The 24444-nt window shown below is 53.6% G+C and overlaps 1 protein-coding gene across 2 annotated transcripts in view; it reads left to right on the plus strand.

Annotated features, from left to right (window-relative positions):
* The window catches only part of LOC116945123 (CD109 antigen-like), a 33266-nt gene that overhangs the window by 1845 nt on the left and 6977 nt on the right, over nt 1-24444 (plus strand). Inside the window, exons 2-26 of one of the 2 annotated variants that reach the window (XM_076068903.1) lie at nt 291-352; nt 1044-1198; nt 3403-3431; nt 4069-4302; nt 4611-4736; nt 5159-5198; nt 8847-8934; nt 9263-9347; nt 10070-10196; nt 11608-11714; nt 12343-12570; nt 13514-13615; nt 13992-14054; nt 14645-14821; nt 15617-15766; nt 17113-17166; nt 17715-17760; nt 18441-18555; nt 19206-19323; nt 20024-20140; nt 20565-20780; nt 21548-21683; nt 22179-22355; nt 23517-23598; nt 24104-24326. In XM_076068903.1, coding sequence (XP_075925018.1) covers nt 306-352; nt 1044-1198; nt 3403-3431; nt 4069-4302; nt 4611-4736; nt 5159-5198; nt 8847-8934; nt 9263-9347; nt 10070-10196; nt 11608-11714; nt 12343-12570; nt 13514-13615; nt 13992-14054; nt 14645-14821; nt 15617-15766; nt 17113-17166; nt 17715-17760; nt 18441-18555; nt 19206-19323; nt 20024-20140; nt 20565-20780; nt 21548-21683; nt 22179-22355; nt 23517-23598; nt 24104-24326 — 3042 coding nt within the window. In that variant the 5' untranslated portion in view covers nt 291-305. Of the gene's footprint in view, nt 1-290; nt 353-1043; nt 1199-3402; nt 3432-4068; nt 4303-4610; nt 4737-5158; nt 5199-8846; nt 8935-9262; nt 9348-10063; nt 10197-11607; nt 11715-12342; nt 12571-13513; nt 13616-13991; nt 14055-14644; nt 14822-15616; nt 15767-17112; nt 17167-17714; nt 17761-18440; nt 18556-19205; nt 19324-20023; nt 20141-20564; nt 20781-21547; nt 21684-22178; nt 22356-23516; nt 23599-24103; nt 24327-24444 lie in introns of both variants that reach the window. The other variant, XM_032959263.2, reaches the window with a different exon arrangement.

Below are 24444 nucleotides of genomic sequence, written 5' to 3' on the forward strand. Positions count from 1 at the left end.
CGACCCGAGTTCGATTCCTGCTCACGACCAACGACAGTGGCGAATATCTGAACCGGTCCTGGGCCTCCACTAGGTCGACTGCCTCAAATGCGTACCTGGTGTGGTGCGTGAACATCGCCACTAGGGAGACAAAGGCGGCCGGGCGTGGTGATGGCCCCCCACCCCCTCGTGTGCCGTGCCGGCTCGCTAACAGCTCCTGTCCCAACAGTCTATTAAGGATATATACGGGGAGTCTTTGTCGCCTCTCCCTGTGTGTCGCGTCTCACTCCGTGTCCGTCTCCGTGTTGTAGATCCAGGCACTCGAGATGCGTCTCTTCTTCCTGCTGACGCTTTCGGTCGCTGTGGCCAATGGGTGAGACCTCCACTTCGTCACCTCACACGATCTCGTCATCTACACCTCGCTCCTCATCACCACCACCTCACTCCTCATCACAAGACCATCTCGTCATCCACATCTCACTCCTCATCGACTCCTCCTCTTGCCAGTGCATGCAAACGTGTCGCATTGCCAAGGCAAAAATGGGAGGCGACCCTTTAACCTGTGACCTGATCATTGAAGTCTGTGGCAGATCCAAGCTGGGGGAGGGGAGGAAGCAATTGCCGCCCACCTGAGACCCCAAAATATTATCAATAATAATTAATTTAAAAATAGCGTCGTTAACGCGACTGCGTATCACAACGCTGTAAAAGACAACAGTGCAAATATATATTGTCACTCGCAAGAGCCATAGCACACCCAAACCAATGTCAACTCAATGAAATGCTGCAGCAAACATTTTTTTTAAATTGGGAAATAAATAGTGGAAAGGATTAAGTTGGTGAATATGGAGTAGGAGCGCATTCCACTCTTGATATTTATCGGAGAAAATAGATTGGCTGTGTTTGTATTATTGCTGTTAATGCAGGGGCCTGTTTTAAAACCGTTGACAAATGTGGGGCCACTATCCCTCTTGAAGCATCGAGATCCACCTGTGGTTGAGGAGTATGAATCCGTGCACTAATCGCCGCTCGCGAACTCTGCCGATTGCGCCCGTCCCCGCCAGCTCGTACTTCGTCACCTACCCACGCAAGTGGAGCAGCGGCGACTTCACGATGGCCGTCTCCCTCCTTTGGATCAACGGCAGCGAGACCCAAGCGGACGTGACCCTGCAGCTTCAGCCCAACGGCATTCGCAAGGAGCTTAGCGGCCTGCGTGTGGGTAAGCGACTGCCTGACCCCTCATCGGCGGGCGACCCTGGGACGCAAACCCTCCAGCGACACGTGCACCGTGGTCATGGGGAATTATTCACACCGCGCCTGCTACGCAGTACAGGTCGAGGTGGGTGGCCGGTAACTCCTCACTCACCGGGGTGAAGGCCTCCCCAATTATCTTCCCAATCCCCTCCTTTTTTTTCTGCTTCTCCCTTCTCTCGGTCTCTGCTCCAACGGAGTTCGTTTCCTCTCTCATCTGTCGTTAGCTGTTATCTTGGGGAGTCCTGTGTGGGGGAGGCTGACCCCCGGCTCCTCACTCGTGTGAGATCCGCTGCTCCCCTCTTTCTCTTCCTGGGGAGGGTTGCTGCTCCCCGACTCCCCTCCTCTTGCCGCGAGTCCACGGCCTCGCCGCCTCCACGTCCTCTGTGTGGGGCATGACTTGCGGCTGGCACTTAGCCACCAGAGGTTAATTCACACACTCTCTGCGCACACTCCTCCAAACGTTGGTAGGAGACTCCCCGTACGCTCCTGCTCACACTCGTATACCCGCTGCAGCTCCAACCCGACGCGGCTGCTCCCACAACGATGCGCACCAATCGCACGCGTGGGATGGGGGGGGCAGGGGTCAAAGGGCAGCGACGTCACTCGTACATGCGTAGCCGATTGGAGGGGGGCCTCGGAGATGATTTAAAGGGCTGTATGAATAATCCCACGTGTACCCGTGCGAGTCCACCGTCGCTCACCGCGGGCACACGCTAAACACAGGCCGTATGGATAATCTCGTGCGTACCCATGCGAGCCTACCGTCGCTCACCACACGCACGCGCTAAAAATAGCTGCATGAATATGCACGTGTGCACCCGTGTACCTCGCGGTGGAGCTCTACACCTAAGCAACATCCACCACAACCACCATCGCAATAACCACCACCGCTTGCTTGAATCTCGCACACGCCGATCCACTTAACGCCCTCGAGCGCAAATATTGGTCACCGGCGCGCGGCAGCTTTATCACTGAATACGTGACGCACGTGCCCACACTGCGTCCACACTCTCTCCACCCTCACAGAAATCACTAACAGTTTATTCTCGGCGAGTCCGAAGCTGAATATTACGTAGCCCGGAGTCAATATTAGTAGAATAACTAACCTATTCTCGACGGTCTAAGACCCAATCAGTCCCGCCTATTTCGAATGAATCTCCCGAGGAGTTCTCACGCTATTGTCCACTAAGCCCTTCGTACGTACTCACGATTTTTCGTGTCTGCGTTAAGAGTTGGGGAGACGAGGGTGTTGTAGAATCCTCCCTGCTTGTGGGTCCCAGCTGCACTCGGAGCGCCACTCGGACGCACGAGTTGCGGGGAGGCTGATCGCGTGGCTCGCTGACTTGAGAAAAACACGAACTGAACATCGCGCTCTCCTCTCCCATTTTATCCTCGTCTGCAGCAAAGGGCTCGTTCGGTTAATCCTGCGGTCTTCCTGGCCAATCAGGGAGCCGCCGCTAATCCTAGGGGGTCCCCAGCCAATCAGAGAGTTCCCCTGTAAAGTCACATCATTCGGGCCGATGTCCTCGGCGGCCTCCGCGTCCTCCGTTCCGCATCAAAGGGGCCGCCGCGCCGTTGGGGGCATTCAAGCACGCTCACGCTCGCCCCGCAGCTTGTGGCCCCACCCCCTCCCTCCTAACCCCCCTTGTGTTGTGTGTGTCTTTAACCCGGTGGCGGAGTGGCCTCGTCGTGACCATGCAATTGCACGTCAATTCACGTCGCCGCAGTGTAATTCAACCTGGAGGAAGTCGGCCAATTTCCACTATGGCTGGGCTCCTGGGTGAAAATCTGGAGGCCAGGTGACTTCCCTACGAGGTCCTACATGGGGGTGTGTGTGTGGGCTCATGTGGGGGGTGGTGGAGGAAAAACAGCGTCGGCCAGGCTGCTTTGTTGCGGTGGCCTCGCAGGCGCGGCGCCGACAGAGCGGCTTCGCTGCTGTGGCATCACAGCTGCCCAATTACACTCGATTTCCTTGGCATTAACAACAGCAGCAGCATCTGTGAGCCCTGTTTGTTTCCCTAATACTTGCAGACCATTTACGATGCTCCTAAACAATGCACCATAGACAAGACGGAATATAAAAATTGTAAGCTGTGTGTGGAACTCTTCTCTTATTGATTGCGCGCATTCCATTGGTGCAGGGTGTAACGTGGCGTTTTGTGTTCGCAGGTTCAACCAGAAAAGTGACCTTCAGTGAGGTGAGTCTTCTCTGCACATGCCACCCTCCTCGAGAGCGTGAGACGTGGTCCTTGGAAGGACCACGGCGGGATGTTCTCCTCAGAGCATGACCAACGATGGGCCTTTTGCCCTCCTCGCTCAGGACAAACAAAAAAAACAATCCTCAGAACTACTTTCAAGATGCCCCGATGCGCCCTGGGTTAGCCACATCATGAGGTTGTGCACGTTGAGACTGCCATGTCCTGTCTGAAATATTTGTGTTTGGGCACCGTTTTCGATTTTCTTCTGTAAGGCGGTTGTTCTTGCGCCGAAGTCTGTTTGGCATCATTGCTATATTTGTTTTTACTTGACTACTTTTGTCCTTGTGGTGACCCAGGTCACTCTTGCAAATGAGACTCCTATTTTGGTCTCTTGTGGCCACACCTGGACAAACAAACTCAGCGTAAATAAATTAAACAAATAAAGAGGTAGCTTATAGCAGGTCGGGGATGCTTTTGAAAGTCGTATCTGAAGGATTCACGTGGCCACTGCAGGAGGTCCACTGAGAGATAGGAGCAGGAGAGACCGAGGAGGTTCTAATGACCCGGCCGCTATCGACGTCGCGCGAGGGCCCCCTGCCGCTTCCCGTGACCCCTCCGTGCATTCTCGCTTATGCAGGCCGAGATCCTGACAGGTAACACCAGACGCTACGACATAACCATCACAGGCAAGGCCGACGGCAGGGAGCTTTTCTTCACGCAGCTGCGCCGCAATGTGGCCCCACGGGACGTAGGCATCTTGGTGCAGCTCAACCGCTTGGTCTACGCGCCGGGCGACGAGGTGCACTTCAACGTGATCGGCGTCTACCGGAACCTCTTGCCCTACCACGGGTCTTTCAACGTCTCCGTGTGGGTACGTGCACCTGAGCGTGCATCTGCGCGTGTGCGCGCCGCGCTACGAACCCGGCGAGCAGAGTTTAATTGTTGTTCAAGACTCACATTGGTGACGAATGTCCTAACCGGCCAAGGGCCTACCCTAAGTCAACTCGACCTTAAATGAGTACCTGGCGCTGGGTATGAGCCTGACCACTGGGGAGAGAAAGGAGGCAAGGTGTGGAGTTAGCCACACAGACCCCTCGTGTGCCGTGCCGGCCTTCGTAGGTGCTCGCTAACAGCCCTAAAAGTCTGTTAAGGCTATACGAGGGATATTTTTCTTTGCAGAACCCAGTGGGGTTGCTGGTGCAGTCGTGGAAGGACGTGCAAGCAAAGAACGGCGCCATCTCCCTGCACTTCCCTCTGTCCGTGCTGGCGGAAAAAAACCGATGGAGAATACACGTGGAGGCCGAGGCGAGTGTCAGGGGTGGGGGTGGCACGGGCAGTGGAATAGCAGTGGGGGAGGGGGCAGCTCAGATGTGCGCTGCTAAAGACGAAGTTGTCCCAATGCTAATAACTTATTTTTCCATTGCACAATCGAGTCGTGCTGAGCCAGTCTAGCACTGCTCAGGAGCCTTCGGGTTATTTCTCCACTGCAGAGATGGAGCCGGGCCGCTGTCGTCACGCGCGGTGAACGAGTGGAGACTTGCGCAGATGACGCTTAGTCTTTGTAACAGTGGTGATCCATCCAATGGCAGCGTTCTCGCCTCCTGGGTTGGTAGTGCGATGAGCGGATCGCACTTCATAAAGTTCACGAGGGCGCAGCGTGATTTGCTTGAATGGATTTAAAGACGGTGTTGTGTGACGCTGTTTTTGTTGTTTTTGTCTGTGTGTAGAGATTCCAGACTGTTACCCAGTTCACAGTTAACAACAACAGTAAGTGCTGATCGCAGTTCACTCAACTCAAATAAAATCGGGAGTGCGTTTTGGTGTCTGCGCCATTCTTATAGCGCAAGGTGATCATTGCACTGCTGTGTTTCACGATGTGTAATCCCAATTTTGCGGATAAATTTGACAAATTTGGACCATGATGCTGGCGCACAATCATCTATTCTTCTTTGAATGTCAGTGATCCTCAATGTCCATTGTGAAGCAGACTGCACGTAGTTTTCTAAGGTTAATACATCCACAGTATTAACCAGTGCTACCGGCTGGACCTGAACTGCAAACCTATGTTCAGAGTGAAATGCAGGACAATGATCCTCCATGGATTCGTCTCTGCATACACCCTCTCATCTCACTCTACTCCCCTCCACGCACTCTCCTTCCTCTGCCCTCTCATCTCACTCTACCCCCTCCACGCACTCTCCTCTCCCCTCTCATCTCACTCTACCCCCTCCACGCACTCGCCTACCTCTCATCTCACTCTACCCCCTCCACGCACTCTCCTCTCCCCTCTCATCTCACTCTACCTCCTCCACGCACTCGCCTACCTCTCATCTCACTCTACCCCCTCCACGCACTCTCCTCTCCCCTCTCATCTCACTCTACTCCCCTCCACGCACTCGCCTACCTGTCATCTCACTCTACCCCCTTCATGCACTCTCCTCTCCCCTCTCATCTCACTCTACTCCCCTCCACGCACTCGCCTAACCGTTATCTCACTCTACCCCCTCCATGCACTCTCCTCTCCCCTCTCATCTCACTCTACTCCCCTCCACGCACTCGCCTACCTCTCATCTCACTCTACTCCCCTCCATGCACTCTCCTTCTCCCCTCTCATCTCACTCTACCCCCTCCATGCACTCTCCTTCCTCTGCCCTCTCATCTCACTCTACTCCCCTCCACACACTCGCCTACCTCTCATCTCACTCTACCCCCTCCATGCACTCTCCTTCTCCCCTCTCATCTCACTCTACTCCCCTCCACGCATTCTCCACTGCAGACGCTACAGCCTTCTGCTCAAGCCCCCCCCCCCCTCATGGTCTGGAACTCCGCTCCCCCAGCCAGCCCTGCTGTTGACTTCCTTCAAGTCCAGTGATCGACTGCCTCTCCATCAATAAACTTTTTGCAGTCTCTGTAGAGTGCCTTGAGATGCTGTGGCATGTGGGCACTGTTGTGAAAATCCACATTCTAGTGCCGAGGTTGCCAATCCTCCAAGCACCGTCCGTGATGGTTCCTTCTGGTCGATCTTGACGGTCTCCGTGATCGACCACCTGAACGTTAGGACCAACAATGACCCTGACAGATGTACAGGGTGCTTCAAATTGTTTTTAACACTTGTGAGAATTTGCAACAATACCACAGAAATTTGCTGCCTCCTGGATCCGGAGACCACCTGGAGAAGATTCTAGGCCACGTGTTGACAATGATGGCGAACAAGTGGAGACTCTTTGACTTTTTGAAGCCATTCACATTTTATCATGTTACAGTGTAGTATTATCCGTTATTTTTCCATTAAAAACGATTGTCCCATATAAGTGTTAACATTTTTTGAAGCACCCTGTATTACCCTCTAATAATAGACACAATCAGTCATGGATTTACGAACACTCGACTTACGAACACCCCTACTTACGAAACAGCTTCCATGGCATATACACATTTTTACATTGACTTAAAATGCGAACTCGCACTTGCAAACCGAAGCGTGTAACTATTTTGTTGTGGAGAGCGATCCTCTACAAGATGTAATGGGTGGGCCTCACGCTGGAGCGAGTGTTTGTGTGTGGGGAGCGCTACAAAAGCGGCGACCCGAGTTTTGAGTCCTGCTCACGGCCAACACCAGTAACTGTTATCTGAACCGACTCGGCCTCAAATGATTACCTGGTGCGGTGTGTAAACATCATCACGAGGGAGACAAAGGTGGTCGGGCGTGGTGCTGACCACCCACCCCCTCGTGTGCCGTGCCGGCCTTCACAGGTGCTGCTCGCTAACAGCACTTGCCCCAACAGTCTGTTACAGGCTACACGGGGGGGGAGGGGGGGTATTGTTGTGATTTCGGTGTGTGTGGGTCTTTGCGTGTGCACGCGTGCCCCGTGTGTGTGCCGACTCATTGTTCCCATTCCGTAAAGCAAGCCGGCATCAAGCCTCAATGTATTTGATCTTTTATTTACGATACAGCATTTTTTTACAGTGTTACATGCCAATGTACAATACTTATTTCTTAATCATAAATATGATTCCCTTTTTGTTGAGACGTAACACATTTAATGACACTGACTGTATGGGCATTTAAATACAGCGCATTGTGTTTCCACTTACGAAGCGTTCGACTTACGAACGGGTCTCAAACGATTTAGGTTCCAAAGCCGAGGACTGCCCGTGTCACGTAACAAGTACCAGCGCCATCTATTGGTAGAGATAGTTCTGTTTTTAATGAATCCGTTCTGAGGTCTCTGATTTTTATTTGCCACGAGCTTTACAACCCGGCTTCGCCAGGGACTTGGATTCACCACGCCCGGCCGCCTTTGTCTCCCCAGTGGCGATGTTCACATACCACAGCAGTTACTCGTTTTGAGGCTGAGTCGACGTAGGGGAGGCCCAGGACCGGTTCAAATAATCGTCACCGGTGGTGGCCGTGAGCGGGAATCGAACTCGGGTCGCCGGGTTCGAGGGGCGGCGTAGCGCTAACCACTACACTAACACACAGATTACACACACACAGATTACACACACAGATTACACACACAGATACACACACAGATTACACACACACAGATGACACACACACAGCGCGCTAACCACTACACTACAATGCGTTACGCTTCCACACACACACCTATTACACACACACACAGATTACACACACAGATTACACACACACAGCGTGCTAACCGCTACACTACAACGCGTTACGCTTCCACACACACACAGATTACACACACACAGATTACACACACACAGATTACACACACAGCGTGCTAACCGCTACACTACAATGCGTTACGCTTCCACATGTGTGGGTCACGTGACAGATTTGACGTCACAGCTCACTTGCCGTGCATTTTTTTTATTGAGCCCCCCCCCCAAAAAAGTGTATTTTTATAACTTTTGCATGGTGTACAGTCTGGAAAGTACCCACATGGCAAATTTCCAGTTTGTTGCATGTCGGGAAGTATGCTAAACATTTTGAACAGACACATTCACAACTTTGCCTTTTATATATGGAGATGAACCATTGCTGTGTGCTTATGCTGGATGTCATTGTTTGCTCTGATTGGTCCTGAGATCCACGACAACATCTTTTACGATGCACGTAATGACCACCACTGTTCTAGAGCAGCAGCAACGCTCGATCACCGTCACCCAAATCGTGACAAACCGGCGGCAATCTTACCACGACCACACCACGGTCGCATTCGCGATGTAGTTCCGAATCGTGATTGTGAACCGCTTGCAAAGTGTGTGTCTGTCACGGTGGTAACCGACCCAGTTGACCACTCCAGGCAGACCAGAGCTGGCTCGGATAGGCCCGAACTTGCCAGCTGCTGCCCGCAATTGGGAGCGACCATGGAGCTCTGCTCTCAGCCGCGGTGTCATCCCTCCCCACCCCCCCCCCCCCAACCTTTGTCCACCGAGCAGGTCGCCGCACCAGTGAGTTGATCGTCGAACTCCCGAGCTACTTCTCCCTCGATGGCAGCGATGATGCTTCAGTGACGATAACTGCATGGTGAGGGCTGGTGCTGATTTTACACCCCGCACCAGGTGGTCATTTGAGGCCGAGTCATCCTAAGGGAGGTCTAGGACTGGGGTTGGAGGAGTGTGGGGGGTCAATTGTAACTACGAAGTGATGAGCGTCGCGGTTGATCCCCGTACACACACAGGAGTGGGAGCCAGAGCTGGGCGCACGGACAGATGTCAGCAGTACACATCGCTAGGCATCCTGTTTAACTTGTAACATTTGTTCGGATTTTGCGACACGCTGGCTGTGTCGTAGCCCCACATGTTATGTAAGGTCGCACGACTGCGTTCATTCTAAAAATATTTGTCGTGTGCAGGAGCCGAGGTCAGCCTCGGCAAGGCATCGCACAAGTCACCGTCGGCACGTTTTTCAGCGACGCGTCCATCAGGATGAACGTAACGGTATGACACATCACGTTTGCACCGTGTACATCTGCGCGCTCTGTCTGTGGTATGTGCTTGTCCATATGTTGAATCGCTGCACTGGCTTCCTGTTAAGTTCAAGATTTTTTTTTAGAAGTCATTTAAAGGCTCGAGACGGTATTGGGCCTTTGTATTTACAGCAACCATTGACATCTTTGTGCTCCGCACTTTGAGATCCGTGAGTGAACTCTTGGTGGTTCCTATAATTTGAAGTAAAACTGAGTTGTGCTGCTCCCTGCCTCTGGAACTCTACTCGGAGTCATCGGGAATGCTGGCACAGTCAAATATTTTGAATGAAGTTAAAACACACGTGTTGGAGTTAGCCCAGTGAGGTTGTAAAGTTCACAAATGTGCTTGATCAAGGGTTGCCACCTATCCCACTGACCAAACCTGGAGATACATCTCAATCAACGCGAGGTTTATTATCAAAATTCCACTTGACTGTGATGAAGTTCAATACAACAAGAGTACTGGATCTTGGTACAAATTAATTCCTGCTGCCTAAACACCAATGCCAATCCCTGAACTGTCTGGGTCAAACCTGGATAGGTTGCAACCCGATCATGATTCCCCAACCCTTTCCCCTCAATCACTGTGGCATTCAGTGGCGTGGCTATCGAGTTTGCAGGCGGGGGACAGGGGGGTGAGGGGAACCACATGATGTTTTAGGATTCCCGATAACACGACGTTTTTAGTTGCAGATTTCTGGAACGACAAACGTCATCATCAGACGTAATGACATCCTGACCCTGCTCAACAATTATCAGTGGAATCAGGAGGGTCGTAGAGCATTCTACGTCACCGTTGAGGTCAAGGATGACCAGACAGGTAGGGCCGGGGCCTTTTGTTCAACGCGATTTAAATCTGACCCCTGACCTCTGACCCCTGCGTTCCCCCGCATCTTTTGGGACCCTCATCTGGAAAGATATGTATGTTGTACTCTCGCACTGTACATAGCCAACCGTGCTAATTTACGTGGGTGTAATGCTCTTGCGGGAACGACTGAAGAGGAGACGTGGGCCGGAACGTCGGCTCGCAAAGAGCGCACGCGTAGTGTGCCGTATACTTTGCTGGAACAAAGCACCCCCAAGAAAGGACGTGTAGACCTCTTTTACACGAACACAATAACTTGTACGCAACACGATGCAAACTCCTTACTAACACCAAACACACTGTACACAACATACAACACTCGTACGACTAACGGCAAACACGGCGTACAACATACAACACTCGCACGACTAACGGCAAACACACGGCGTACAACATACAACACTCGCACGATTAACGGCAAACACGGCGTACAACATACAACACTCGCACGACTAACGGCAAACACGGCGTACAAAATACAACACTCGCACGACTAACGGCAAACACGGCGTACAACATACAACACTCGCACGACTAACGGCAAACACACGGCGTACAACATACAACACTCGCACGATTAACGGCAAACACGGCGTACAACATACAACACTCGCACGACTAACGGCAAACACACGGCGTACAACATACAACCACTGGTGCGCACACTCGACTTCTCACCGGTTCCGTTTGATCTCCCGGCACGGCTGTAAAACTTCGGGCATGTTTCTAAACAAAAATACCCCTCCACCTACTTCCATTCATAAGTATAAATAGGTACACCGCAGTTCCGGGGCAGGCCACATGCCACGTGTGGTGTGGTAAAGTGTAGGTCTTCTAAAACATCCGACTACCATGAAAGAGTAAGGGCATAATCCCTGACCCCGAGGGGCTGTCTGGAGCCGTGCAATCGAATTGGTGCGGCCTTGGTGCCTCCTTCAGAATCTTTATTTAGCCTGCACGAATCCGATTAGCTATGAAGCTCTTTTTCACGGGTGGCTCGTTCCTGTCGAGATTAAGTTTCTCACTCTGACCTGATGAGCCTCTAAAAAGTGGACAGAGTTTATCACCCCGAGTCATTGAGCCCCCCAAGTGCGTGGCCTTCCCAAAGTCTTTGTTCTTTGACGACGACTCTGCACGATGGGTGTCCGTACTTTCTTCTGTTGTGCTGCATGTCTGTGACGCTACCCACTGTCTGGGGTGCTGCTTGGGGCTGTGCGGCATCCAGGCAGCCGTGCGCTGCTTGCGTTTCTCTGATTTACAGCATCGGAGCACTTTGTAGAAAGGTGTTTTATAAATGTAATGTATTAATTTATTTTGTTGTTGTGATTGACTCCTCTTCCTGTTCACTTTGTTTGTGGCTCCAAAGCCAGGACAGTAAGCCACACCGATACAATTCGCCTTGTACAACATAGAGTGAAGCTCACCAATGTGAAAAGCTCGCAACTCAAGCCGGGTCTTCATTACCACCAAGAAGTAAGTGCATGACAAAGTATTTTTACTCATTTATTTTAGGTGGTCGGTCGATCAGAGGGCTGATACGAGACCAGATCCATGAAGCTAACTCCCCTGTGAAGCTGGGCTCAATTAGAGAGTTCTGTTGCCTGTGTTTTTAAACCAGCTTCTCACAAGTAGTGAGTTGATCATCTTAGCCTGGTCCCCAATGTGTGACATCCATTGGTGTTAGTTCTGGGTTTGGAGGGCAACGTTCGACCTCCAATCCTTTACCAAGCTGGGTCCAGGTCAGAGATTTAGAGACTTGGTTCCTCTTTGTTGATTGGCTCTCAATCCCATCCTTTTCCCCATTTGGTGAATTTAACCGGATATGCCCCACACCCTTCTCCGTATCACATTATCTCGCCTCCTGTCATTCTCCCTCTGTCTTGTGACACCCCCCTCGTTAGCTTCTCCATGTGGCTTCCCAGACCTGGGTTGGGAAACACGGCTGGGATTTCCACACAAGGGGCTCACCCCTTGACTGTGTAACTCAGTCCCATACAGTTGTTGTTGTTGTTAACAAGTGTACATGGCGTGTATATATGAAAAAAAGAGACTCCGAATGCTTTAGGGTCACAGTGTATGACAAATGTCCGGTGTTTTCCAGATCCGGGTATCTCTCGCAGATGACCAGCCACTCACGGCCCAGGATCTAGGCACAAAGCTCATGGTGACGGTAACTCAGGCCTCATCATTGATGCCTAGGAATGGGTGCAAGCTTCTCAACCAATCTTTGAACGACCAAAGATTTCAAAGAAATTACATGGTCCCTGCCAGCGGGGTCGTTTCTGTGGACGTACCGACGTCTCGCGACTCCATCGTGCTCTTCGTGGAGGTAAAACCCATGGGCTCCGTCTTCTCCCGCGTTTCTCTCGAACGTCGCCCTGCAAAGCGTTCTCCCTGCAGCGCGGGACCCGGCTCGTCACCGAGCGCGGAGCCAAAGGCCCCACATGCCAAGTGGACGGCATCAAAGAGCGCTTGAATAAACGTGGATCTTAGATAAATAATGTAACGCTATTTTCTGATTTGAGCGAGGTTATTTTGGAGGCTTGGGAAAATAGACGATGGGTGGGAATTCCAAAGTGGAGCGGTGCGAGGGGGAAGAAGCCGAGGGAGAGAAGTGAGGCGACCTGCAGTGTGGTGGTTGCGTGAGTGAGTTGTGACGTAGCAGTGTGGTGGTTGCGTGAGTGAGTTGTTGTGACGTAGCAGTGTGGTGGTTGCGTGAGTGAGTTGTTGTGGTCTAGCAGTGTGGTGGTTGCGTGAGTGAGTTGTTGTGCTCTAGCAAGTGTGGTGGTTGCGTGAGTGAGTTGTTGTGCTCTAGCAGTGTGGTGGTTGCGTGAGTGAGTTGTTGTGGTCTAGCAGTGTGGTGGTTGCGTGAGTTGTTGTGGTCTAGCAGTGTGGTGGTTGCGTGAGTGAGTTTTTGTGGTCTAGCAGTGTGGTGGTTGCGTGAGTGAGTTGTTGTGGTCTAGCAGTGTGGTGGTGCAATGGAGTGTGGGTGAGGATGAAGGTGCGGGGCGTGCAGAACAGCAACGGATTTCACTGCAGCGCCTCCTGCTGCTGCCCAGAACACGCACTGCGCACCGGTCTTGGTACACATGCTGGCCAACGGGGCCCGATCCAGGCTCTCAACCCGCTTACACGCAGTGCTGTGAGATCTTCTCACAATGTCCCGCTCTTTTTGTATCTCAGGTGGCAAACCCAGCCCGACCTCTGCTGCTGCTGCTACTAACAGCGCGGTGCCTGTGTGTTCATGTGTCTCCGTGTCTGTGCATGACTAGGCTCGATTTGGAGAGGTCGAATTTTGTCATTCGGTGTATATGAACATGAATTTCCGTCTCGGCCACAGCTTGGATTTCACCGCCAATCAGTCCGTCGCCAGGGTGAGAACCTCCTGCCACGCGGTGCCACACGGTGTCCCATGTTCCACGCAGTGCAGCCTTATGCCCGACTCACAATACAAGTGAAAGGTGGGGCAACCCGAGTAGTGGGCAGAGCAAGTGTCGGGCCACTCCCTGTATTGGCGGGGCTAGTGCCCGAGTGGGTGTGGCTAGTGCCCGAGTGGGTGTGCCTATGTAAAATAGGTGTCATTTCAGCAGAGTCCTGGCTGGGCCATCGAAACCAACGCGGGCTCTGTGGTGCTCCTGCCGCTGGGTCGAACCGGTGCGATGCCGGCCGCGTGACGCCGGGAGCCAGGTGCTGCTCTGGCTTGGATGGCGTCCCCTGTAACTGCAGGGTGGGTGTGTGCTGTGTCTCCAGGTTGGGATGCCTGTTCCCTTCACGGTGGAAACTCTGGATAACATCACAGAGGTGTCCTACCAGGTAACGCGTGCGCCCAACACGGCCATTACCACAAAGGGCACCAGCTAGAGCAGGGGCAGGGAGTCCGATGGGTCTCTGTGCAAGTCTACAGGCCTGTGTATGGATCTCTGTGTGCGTCCTATATGTCTCCCTCTGCTCCCCTCCATACTCTCCTGCCTCTCTCATCTCAGTCTACTCCCCTTCACGCACTTGCGGAAGACCTCGGAACAACCTTCGCACAGTGGGAGCTCACTGGTTCTCCTCTCCTGCCAATTATCAGAAACTCCCTTCCCCCAGCCGTCTGTGCTGTTGACTCCCTGCCCCCGTTCCAGTCCAGGCTCCAGACCAGGCTCCAGACCTCCTCTGCCTATTTCTGACCACCCCCCCCCCCTTCTCTTTCGCTCTATAAACAACGAGGCTCATGGGTTCGGGACGGTGCCTTGAGACGTAGTACTTACGCTTGGACGCTGCTGCGTGCGCACGCCTTGCTTTTGCGTTGCACGGAAGAGAGGACTTCGGCGTGGAGCAGCGGCACCCGGCTGACGTCTCCGGGAGTGCGCGTTCTGAACGTAGCGCTCATTTGCCGAGCGGCGGACGTCCCCGCGTGCCAGGTGGTGTCGAGGGGCCAACTGGTGGAGGCCGGCACGGCGGCCATGCCGCGGTTCTTGCTGACGCCGTCGCGGGCCTGGGGCCCCGTGGCCCACGTCATCGCGTATTACACAGACAGCAGCAACATGATCGTCCACGACATGGTCTCGCTGCCAGTGCTGGGTTACCTCCTCAACGAGGTGAGTGCGAGTGTGGCGATGACGGGCGTCCCTCCCCCTCACGTTGCGGTCGCGCCGTGCGGCTCTCACGGTTTTTGACGATTCTCGCTACAAGGAGAGACGTGGCGGGAACAAGAGAGGCGAGGGATGTTTTATGACGCATTGTCCCTGTTTATTCGTTCGGAATTTCGAGTGCGAGGTATGCACGCGATGGAAGTGGTGATGCGCGTCGGTTCGGTGAACCGTTTGTGACCAAAGCTATCGCATTTATATCGGCCAAATGCAAGTGACCGAGGGTGGCAGCACGTATTATTATTGAGCGACCGTCTTCCTGTACAGCAGTTGTGGTGTCTGTTGAGCGTGTGGCTAAAGCTACAAAAAGTTCCGGTTCACCCAGGACAGTCCCGGTAGTTTCGGAAAGTCTTTTATTTTTCATCTTGACATTTTTGAGTTGTTCGACTGTTTTATCCCTGCTTTAACATTTCCTGGTCTCCTGCTCAACTGGTGATGTAGAAAAAAGGGCGCTATCTGTGGGTAGAGCTGATGGGTGGGCAGGGCCTCTGGGCAGTAGGTGGAACCAACTCGAAGGCTTGAGAAGGCCGCTCCCCTGTGTGCGTGGAGCTCGTGGCTGAGTAGGCGTGGCTATACATAAGTATGCGGTGCCGAAGAAGGCAGAGGCTGACAGATGCTCGGCTGTCTTGGTTGATATTTGACAGCTTTATCTTTTTGACTTTGGTGAAGAGCCAGGGGTGTCGGCGGTGGTGGCGGTGCTGGTGGATGTCTGGCGCCGTGAACGCGTTTGTGCTCTTCTTACAGGTGACCGTGACCTGGAGCAAGGCCACGGCTATGCCTGGAGATAATGTGAGCCTGGAGGTGAGGGCCTCTGACCCCGGGTCGTTTGTGGGAGTCGCCGTGTCCCCGTACTCCACGGACGGAAGGGCAAGTAACTTGGACATGGAGAACACGGTGAGCGATCATCATCCATTTACTGTTGGCTGAAGGCCTTCCCAAGCCATTGCCATAAGTTTCCGTTGTGATCCATCTAGCGCTTGCACACGAGACTCTTTCATCGCTCCGTTCCTACGGTGGATGTCCTCTTGGGTGTTCCCTCCTCCGACTGCTGCTCAGTCGTTAGTCTTGACCATTGGCCATTGTCATTTCGAGCAACGCTTTTGGCCAGACGTTTTCACAAATTCAAATCTCTCCACGTAATATCAAGCATGCACCTATCTCTGCTTCTTTACATGCTTTGATCTTCGGTCACATTTATTTAAGAGGGGGTTCTTCTAGTTTAGTCCTCTGCCAAATGCCAAGTAGTACTTCAAGTTAACTTGAAACAGGTAAGAACTCAAGAGGCCAGGATGAGTCTCATTTACAAGAGGTTCCTGGGGCATTAGTCTGCCAGTAGGAGGCAATAATTACTACGTTGAATCCCAGTTGAGTAATTTGTGGCATGCCCTTGGGTCAAGCTCCCGCCATCCTTTCTGACCTTTAGCTGAAAAAGTTGCGCCAGACAAAATTAAACGAGCGGAGATCATTTGAACGGCACGTCGTTAGGCATTGTCTTGTTGCTGGTTGTCGTTGGGACTGCGGTCTGTTGTAGTGTGATAGAATCACGGGAGCAGAGGCTCCCCGTGGCTGTGTGCACACGTGAGTTTCACATTTGAAAACCTTCCAAAGAAAGGGATGAACGTGCGAATGCGTTCGCTGCCTCCGTCTGTACCTCTGCCAACACCGTGGGGTCACGGTTACTCTCGTCAAGTTGTTCTACTAATAATTACATTATTAGCACAACATTCTATCGCTCAAAATAAAACCGGGCAAATTAATCAGAGTTAATTTGCTTGTACGATATGTTAAATCTGACATAATGGATAACCCCTTTTCGGCAAAGGTGATGTCACACACCATGCACGTGCCTGGCCGCCTCTCCCGGTGACGCCGTCACGAGCTGGTGCCGCTACGTCTCACGCCGTCCCATAGCGAGTTGGCGTCGCTACGGGACGGTGCTACGGGACAGTGCTAGACGAGCTGGCGTTGCTACGTCTTGCGCTGTCCCGTCGCGCCGCTCGGAAGTCACCGCCGTGTCGCGAATCATACACCTCCCCGAGGATGAGCGCGCATTGCACGATGTTACGGAGTCCATGAGTGCGCTTCGTTTGTATTCTTTGTTTAATAATACACACATTCCACATGCTTAGTCAGTAATACTGCCTGGAAAAGAAAACGTGTTGCCAAATGGTTGTGTTTACAAATGCATAATTTGGCGCCGAAATATCTACTTTTGTGTTGTCTTCTGCTCCTGCCATCAGGTTATCTATCAGCTGGACTCTGATTTGCAAAACTGGATGCACGTCAAGTTCGAGGTAAGGCCGCTCCACCAGACCGCCTCTGCTCGCGGGTTGCCTCTCCCGGCCCCCTGCCACCCCGCCCCTCCGGCTGGGCAATGCTACAATCACAATTTGGAGGGGGCGCGTCATTTTAGGGGACACCGATCAACCGCTTGAGGTTTCATTGCCCAGCACCGCACACCCCGCAATGGAAACGCCGCGGTGCCAGGCTCCGTAATTCGCACACCCCCGCCGCCTCTCTCCACCCATCGGTGTACGTGGGCATGTGGTGGGGTTAAGTGTGGGTGCTCCCACGTCTTTCCGAGAGACGTCCAGCCAGCACGGAAGAGTAGGCCAAGCGCACTCCAGATCGAGCTCTCGGAAGCTCCCTCGTGTGGGTCGACAGCGGTGGCGGGAGGATTCAAAGACCTCGCCCCGAGTTTCAGCTGCCTTGCAGGGAGATGGAATCGAAGCGGTGACCTCTGGATTGCATGCACAGGGCGACGACCGCTTCACCTCGGCAATGATCGACGAGCGATGGGATGGGGACGTTGACCGTTTGTGTTGCCACCGTCTCCCCACAGGCGGCCGGCCTGGAATACCTCTTGGACGGGGACCTGCAGGGCTGGGGTGAGTGACGTGGCCGCGGGGCGGCTGCCTCAACCTTTTCCTCTCTGTGCCACCGGCTTCTGTTAAATGTCCGTTCAAGAGAAAATTGGACGACAAATGGACTCGTCTTGAACAAATGCAACCCGGTTCTGAGAAATGAGTGGAGAGTTGTGGTGAGATCTCTGCTTGCTGTCGTAATCTTCACAAGATTGCTTTGCTTTTGTTTGCTCTACAAAATAAGAGTAAAGTTTATCGCACAATGATCAAACTAATTTGTATAATTCTCAGACCTGATGTTTTTTTGTGTGCAGTCAGACTGAGACCATCAACTCGCTGCCATAAAGAGCCCGGTTTTAATCACAGGTGGCTGTAGTCTGGCTCCTGTGGTGTTGGCTGGGCTATCTTCTATCCCAGGCTCTGAGCCTAGACCCATAGGCTTATGCAGAGACTCGGAGGCTTACAGAGACCCATATACTTCCTTAGGAAAGCATAGACTTACATAGATAGAGACCTTGCATACAGAGGCGTAGATGAACAGATGGGTGGGTGGGCGAACAACGACCTCGTCGCGTGACCTCGTCGCGTGACCTCGTCGCGTGACCTCGTCGCGTGACCTCGTCGCGTGACCTCGTCGCGTGACCTCGTCGCGTGACCTCGTCGCGTGACCTCGTCGCGTGACCTCGTCGTCTTCCCCCCTGCAGGCATTGACCATCTTGCACAAATGGGGGAGGTGGAGCAAATGGGGGAGATGGCGCCTCAACCGGACGTTCAAGTCTCCAACTCGGAGTTTTGGTTGTGGCAGACGGGCATTCTGGGGTAAGTCCTTAACAGAGTGTCGTGGAGGGTGGGAGACATTGAGGGAGGGGGCGGTGATGTCACCGCCTTGGCTGAAGAGGCTCTTTCACTCTCACCGATTTTTTTTTTTTTATGCCCAAGATTCGGGCATTAACGGTTCTATCTTGGATGGAATATTCATCAACAAAGCTTCGTGTTCACCATTGGAGTGCTTTCTTGTTTTAGCCGCGATGGTGACGAGCGGCTAAGACGAAAGTCTCGAGTCCGGAGACGCAGACTGAGAAAGTTTTGCAACACGATTAAAGACTGCGGTGCACTAAGGCAGGGGAGGACTTCATCCAGCAGTGGATGGATCCTGGCTGATGAGGATAAGAGTTATTATTTCGCCTTGTAATGCACCGCACGGTATTTGCTCACTCCTCGCAGCCCACATATAGAGGGTTTCACAAATTTTGCGTGGTCCACCAACCCCCGGGCATCATCGTCATCATCTGTGATGATAGATTCGTAACCCATTTATGGCCGAGCATTTTAGCAGTGGAATCGTAGAGGGAGGGGATCATCGATGTCCCGAGTGAAAACGTCGCAGAAAGACCTCGTCCGTGGATGGACGCCCTTGGTGCCGACTTGAGACTGCACCTCCCCCTCGCCCCCACCCTTCTCTTGTCCAGACCTAACAGGAGGAGCACGTTCACAGACACCGTCCCGGGAATCAACACGGTGTGGGAGGGCTATGCCCTGTCTATGTCCAATACCAATGGCCTCGGCCTGGCAAAGACCGGCACCCAGGTACAGCAACCTCTCGCGTACCCACAAAGCTGCGCTTGCACACAGCTGCTGCTGCTTCTTCCGTACGGGTATGGATTGAGTAGCTTCGCAACAAATCGAGACGTCTTGCCGCTGCCTCCCGTGGGATGGCGCGCGTGAACCACCCCCGCCTCGAGACCCAGAGACTCGCGCGGAGAGACTGCGGTGGCGTACGATGCGATCCGCCACTCGTCGCGGTGCGCCGCAGTCGCGTTGGGGTCGCTCCTCTCGCTCCGTTTGTGGAGAAGGCGGGAGAGCACCCGCCGTGGAGGGTGCGGCGCAAGGCAGAGTTCGCCGCTCACGTGGACGACTCCCATGATGCCTTGCGCGCATGTCACGTGTACCCCACGTTGCACGTACTAGGCAAGGCTGAAAGCATCGTTTCTGCAATGTGGCGTCGCGCAATGACCGACGCGTTTGTGGAGGAAGGTGTGCGATACATTGTTGATGATGTTATATCCTTAGTTCTTTCAGTAAAGTCACGTTGAAGGGAAACAATAAAATAATAATGTTTTATTATTTTATTGTTTCCCTTCAACGTGACATTACCAATAATATAATGATATCTTTTATTATTTTATTGTTTCCCTTCAACGTGACTTTACCGAAAGAACTAAGAATATGAATTACTGCAGTCACGAAAGCTTTAAATCAAAATTTGTTGATGATGTTGTTGTTGTAGCTGAAGGTGTTTTCGCCGTTGCACATCTCCATGAACGTTCCGGAAGTCGCCATTCTGGGGGAGGAGTTCATCGTGGTGGCCACCGTCTTCAACAACCAAGAGACAGGGGCGGCCGAGGTAACATGAGGGGGGGGGGGTGCAAGGGGGCAGTGTTGGGGGGTGGGGAATGCATCCTCCTTGCAGTCGTGGGTGATGTTGCCAGGGAGGGCCTCGTTTAAACTTTATGCAGCAGGGCCCATGCCACCCCAGAACCTCTAACGATTAAATAGAGTAAAATTGAAAGTTCAAATGACTCAACCAAAGCACCCGTGTCCAGTCTCGCCAGATCTTGAAAGCTAAGCGGATTTTGTTTGGGTGAGTGAGGACCTTGCATGGCAACATGCTACTTGGTGGGACCAGTGTAACAAATGCTACAGCTGTGGTGCCCTTCTTTGCTGTCACCCTTGTGCTTCCCGCCTTCACTGATTGACACTAGAGGCCCGGTGCAGGTCGTGCGCTCATTTTCCCTAACCTGGAGCTCGGTCGATCGCCGCCTCCGCAGGTCGTGGCGACGCTGCAGGAGAGCGATGCCAACTTCACCGTGCTCTTCCCGTCGGCCGGCACCGTCGCCAACCAGCGCGGCCTCGTGGTGCCCGCGGGCGAGCTCAGGACCGCGTCATTCGCCGTGTCGCTGCTCGTCGTGGGCGAGGTCTCCTTCACAGTGGTCGTCTCCTACCAGGGCATCAACTACACCGTGACGGCGCGCGTCGTCGTGAAGGTGAGCTGGCGCGGGCACCGCTGTCGTCATCGTGAGCCATGTGCCGGCACGCATCATCGGTTTGGGTGGCAGATTTGTGCCAGAAAGGCACCACGTGTCAACGGAAAATAAATTGCCTTGACATGCCATCGCACCGTGCGCCATCTCACATCATCACACGTTATCGCACCACCCTTCCTCTCACCCGCTGAGGAGCCGGTGCCTAGTGGCTCGTGGTATCGATGAACGTTTGAGTGGTGTTGCTGATGATGATAGTCGGGCAGTGGTGGCTACGCACGTGGCCTGTAACCAGCACTGTGGAGGAGGCGAGGGTTGGTGGAAGCTCCCTTCCCATAGATGTCATGGAGGCGCCCTACCTTGGCTCTCCAGGAAAATGCAGTCAAGGAAAAATGTGGACCTCATTCATTCCATCTGTATGGGATGGAGGGTTGCCACACCGGTGGGTTTTCTCTGGGTGCTCCGGTTTCCTCCCACATGTGAATGCTCTTTAATTGGCTGAAAACAATTTAATATATCGGGGACTGCAGAGCTTGGGCAATGTTGTTAGTGCCGGTTCACCGCGTAGCTGCTGCCTTCCGGCTCATCTGTGGTTCATCCTCGCGCCTCCTAGTTGTCCTCTCTCTACGTGAGCGATAAGCGGATGAGCGGCGCGTTACGAGTTGCATTGACGCTCCCCCGATCGATTGAATCGTCGCGATATGGGGAGCCACGATTCAATTTATGACTCGCGATGGTGGGGGGGGGTTTGGTATCGTTGGTCTCCGCAGTTCCCAGGATTCCCACAGACTCACTCGCAGAGCGCGATGATCATTCTGTCGCCCACAAATGCCACCTTCAACTTCCTCTTCGTCTTCCCGTTCAACTTCGTGGACGGCAGCGGCACCGCCATCATCTACATCTACAGTGAGGGCGGGCGGGCGTGGGGGGGTGTGTGCATGTCTTCTGAAGCGCGAAAGATTCTGCTTATCTTTGTTCCGTGGGGAGAAGTCGCTCCTTCTCGACTTCTGCTCCCGTTGTCTTTGTTCATGTCCATGGCACCAAATGCTTTTTCTCTGGTGAAGCATGTGGAGACGCGGTTGCGTTTTAGACGCTGCCATACGAATGGAAGTTGCGTTACTTCGCATTTATCGATTCTGTCCACAATGGACCAATGCCCGGTGGCAAACAAGAACGCGCATAATCCAAATGTACGGCGTCTAAATGTGTGGTGGGCTACCAAACTTATCCGAGAAGTCCTGTGAGGCGCTCGGTCGGGAAAAGTTCCGCACTCCTCTCCTTAATCCTTCCACACGACTCCCGGCCGCCTCGATGATCGCGGCCCGTAATCGCACTCGTGCGGGTACGGCATCGTCTCCTACTCTGACTCGCCCACATGCGGCGCGCCTTCTTCCTCCCCAGGCAGCATCATGGGGCCGTCGATAGTCGGACTCGAGAACCTGCTGCAAATGCCGTGCGGCTGCGGCGAGCAGACCATGATCTACCTAGCTCCCGGGATCTACATCCGCATCTACCTGGAGCTCACGATGCAGATCACGATCTCTGTCCGGGAGAAGTCGCAGAACTACATGACGTCAGGTGACAGGCGGGCGGCGTGGGGATCGTGAGACAAGAGCTCGTGGCTTCTAATTAATGCGGCTCGCGTGGAAGCCGCCAGGAGCCAGCTGGCGAGCGGTGCCCTCCGATCGTCGCCGAGTCGTATTTGACGCAATCCGCGACGACCGACCGCTCGTCGATGGCGCTGATGCAGGAATGGTCCCCGCATGGAGGCACAGGCTCCCTGCGCAACGTGGGCCAATCCCCTCTGCCGCGTGTGGCCCCGTGGCCTGGCTCCTCCGCCAGGAGTTTTACGCCAGATCCGCCGCGGGAAGAGCGTCCGCCGACGTTGCGAGCCCACCGCCTGTGCTACGTGATTTAGCCAGTGAACAGAGTACACCGTTCTTCTTCTTATTATCATTTATTAACATCACTGTATCTGAGCAAAGGACCAAAGGGCCGAAACGCCAAGTAGCGACCAACAAACAGCACCGTCAGAGTTGTAATGGACGTGAGTGTTATGGCCTACAGTGTGGTGGTTGAACAGTGCGGATGAAACGAGTCTGTCAATCTGGGAGAGAGTCCTCAACATGGGTGGAGTGAAGCTCACGGGAGTAGTAACCATGGTAGCAGTTGCGATAGAAGAGTGACAAGGAGGTGACTGACCGCTGGTGAGCAAGTGACGAGTGAATCGGTGAGTTCAGGATCGTCAATCATAATTATGATGCAGAGTGAGCGATCCCTTGGGGGGTGATCCTTTCACTGAAGGTGTGATGCAGACATGAATCTAGTTTGTAAAGTTCCATTATGTTAAGATGGAGGTTTTCGCAGCCAATATTTTGATTCATAAGTCCCACATATAGAGAAACGTCTGTGGTCATGCGCTGGCTAACGGACCGGTATATGCTAGTGTGGAGAGCGGTGGTGCAGCGGTTAGCGTGCTGCCCTACGAACCCAGTAACCCGAGTTCGATTCCTTCTCACAGGCAACAGCTCCTAGGCCTATCCTAGGTTGACCCGGTCTCAAATGAGTAGCTGGTGCGGTGTGTAAGTATCGGCACTGTGGAGATAAAGACAGCCGCACGTGGTACTGGCCACCCATCCCCTCGTGTGCCATGCGGGCCTTCATAGGCGCTAACAGTACTTCCGCAAAGGATGTTGCTGCTAAATGGTGGCGTTCTTTATCTTTGTTTTGTTCTTATAGGCTACCAGCGTGAGCTCACCTTCGCGAGGAATGACGGGTCCTTCAGCGCCTTTGGAAACAGGGACAGCGTGGGCAGCACATGGCAAGTGGTGGCGTGCGCAGACGCCCAACCGCACCACGGGACCCTAGGGGTGGAGCGGCGCTCGCATCAATTCTCCAAGCTGGCGAAACGCGCGGCGAATTGTGCAACTCAAAACCGACCCTCTCGATCTGTACGCGGAGTGATGGGGCAGTGGTTAGCCCACTGGGCAAACAAACCCCATTTCCGGCCACAGATACCTCCACGCTCCACACGGCGTGAGGAGCCTTCACCCAGCGATGGATTGACCCAAGGCGCTGTAAAATTGTATTGGTTCAAATGACCCCTGCAGCCACTAGAGGCCGCTATATTCAGCAGAATGTAAAACATCTTTTTTATTATTGCATCCATGGCCTTGCGCTTCGGTTCATTGAGGTGCCGGGGCGTCGAAATGCTGCTCCCCTGGTGGCCACGCACCTCGCCGCCAAACCAGAACGTCGCCGTTTAAACCGGTGCTCATTCCATATCTGCGCCACCTCTCCCCCTCCGCCTCGTCCCACCTGCGCAGGCTCACGGCGTTCGTCCTGCGGAGTTTGATGCAGGCCCGGCGCTACATCTCGGTGGACGAGCAGGTGGTCTTCCGGGCCCGCAACTTCCTGCTGGGTGCCTTGCTGCCATCTGGGAAGTTCGTGGAGCGTGGCAACGTCATCCACAAGGAGCTGCAGGGCGGCTCCGCCGGGGCCATCAGTCTCACGGCCTACACGCTGCTCGCCTTCCTGGAGGACCCCACGGTACATGGTGCACTGACCCGGGGAGCGGGCCCTCTCACGAGGGCTGCTTGCAAGCGTCGCTCACTCGCAAAATAGACGTGTCCTGGTCGGGCTCTCGCCTGCTCTTTAAGTGAATTTG

Source organism: Petromyzon marinus, chromosome 23 (assembly GCF_048934315.1).
Source record: "Petromyzon marinus isolate PM22_M1 ecotype Great Lakes invasive population chromosome 23, UKy_Petmar_22M1.pri1.0, whole genome shotgun sequence".
In the NCBI taxonomy this organism is placed as follows: Eukaryota; Metazoa; Chordata; class Hyperoartia; order Petromyzontiformes; family Petromyzontidae; genus Petromyzon; species Petromyzon marinus.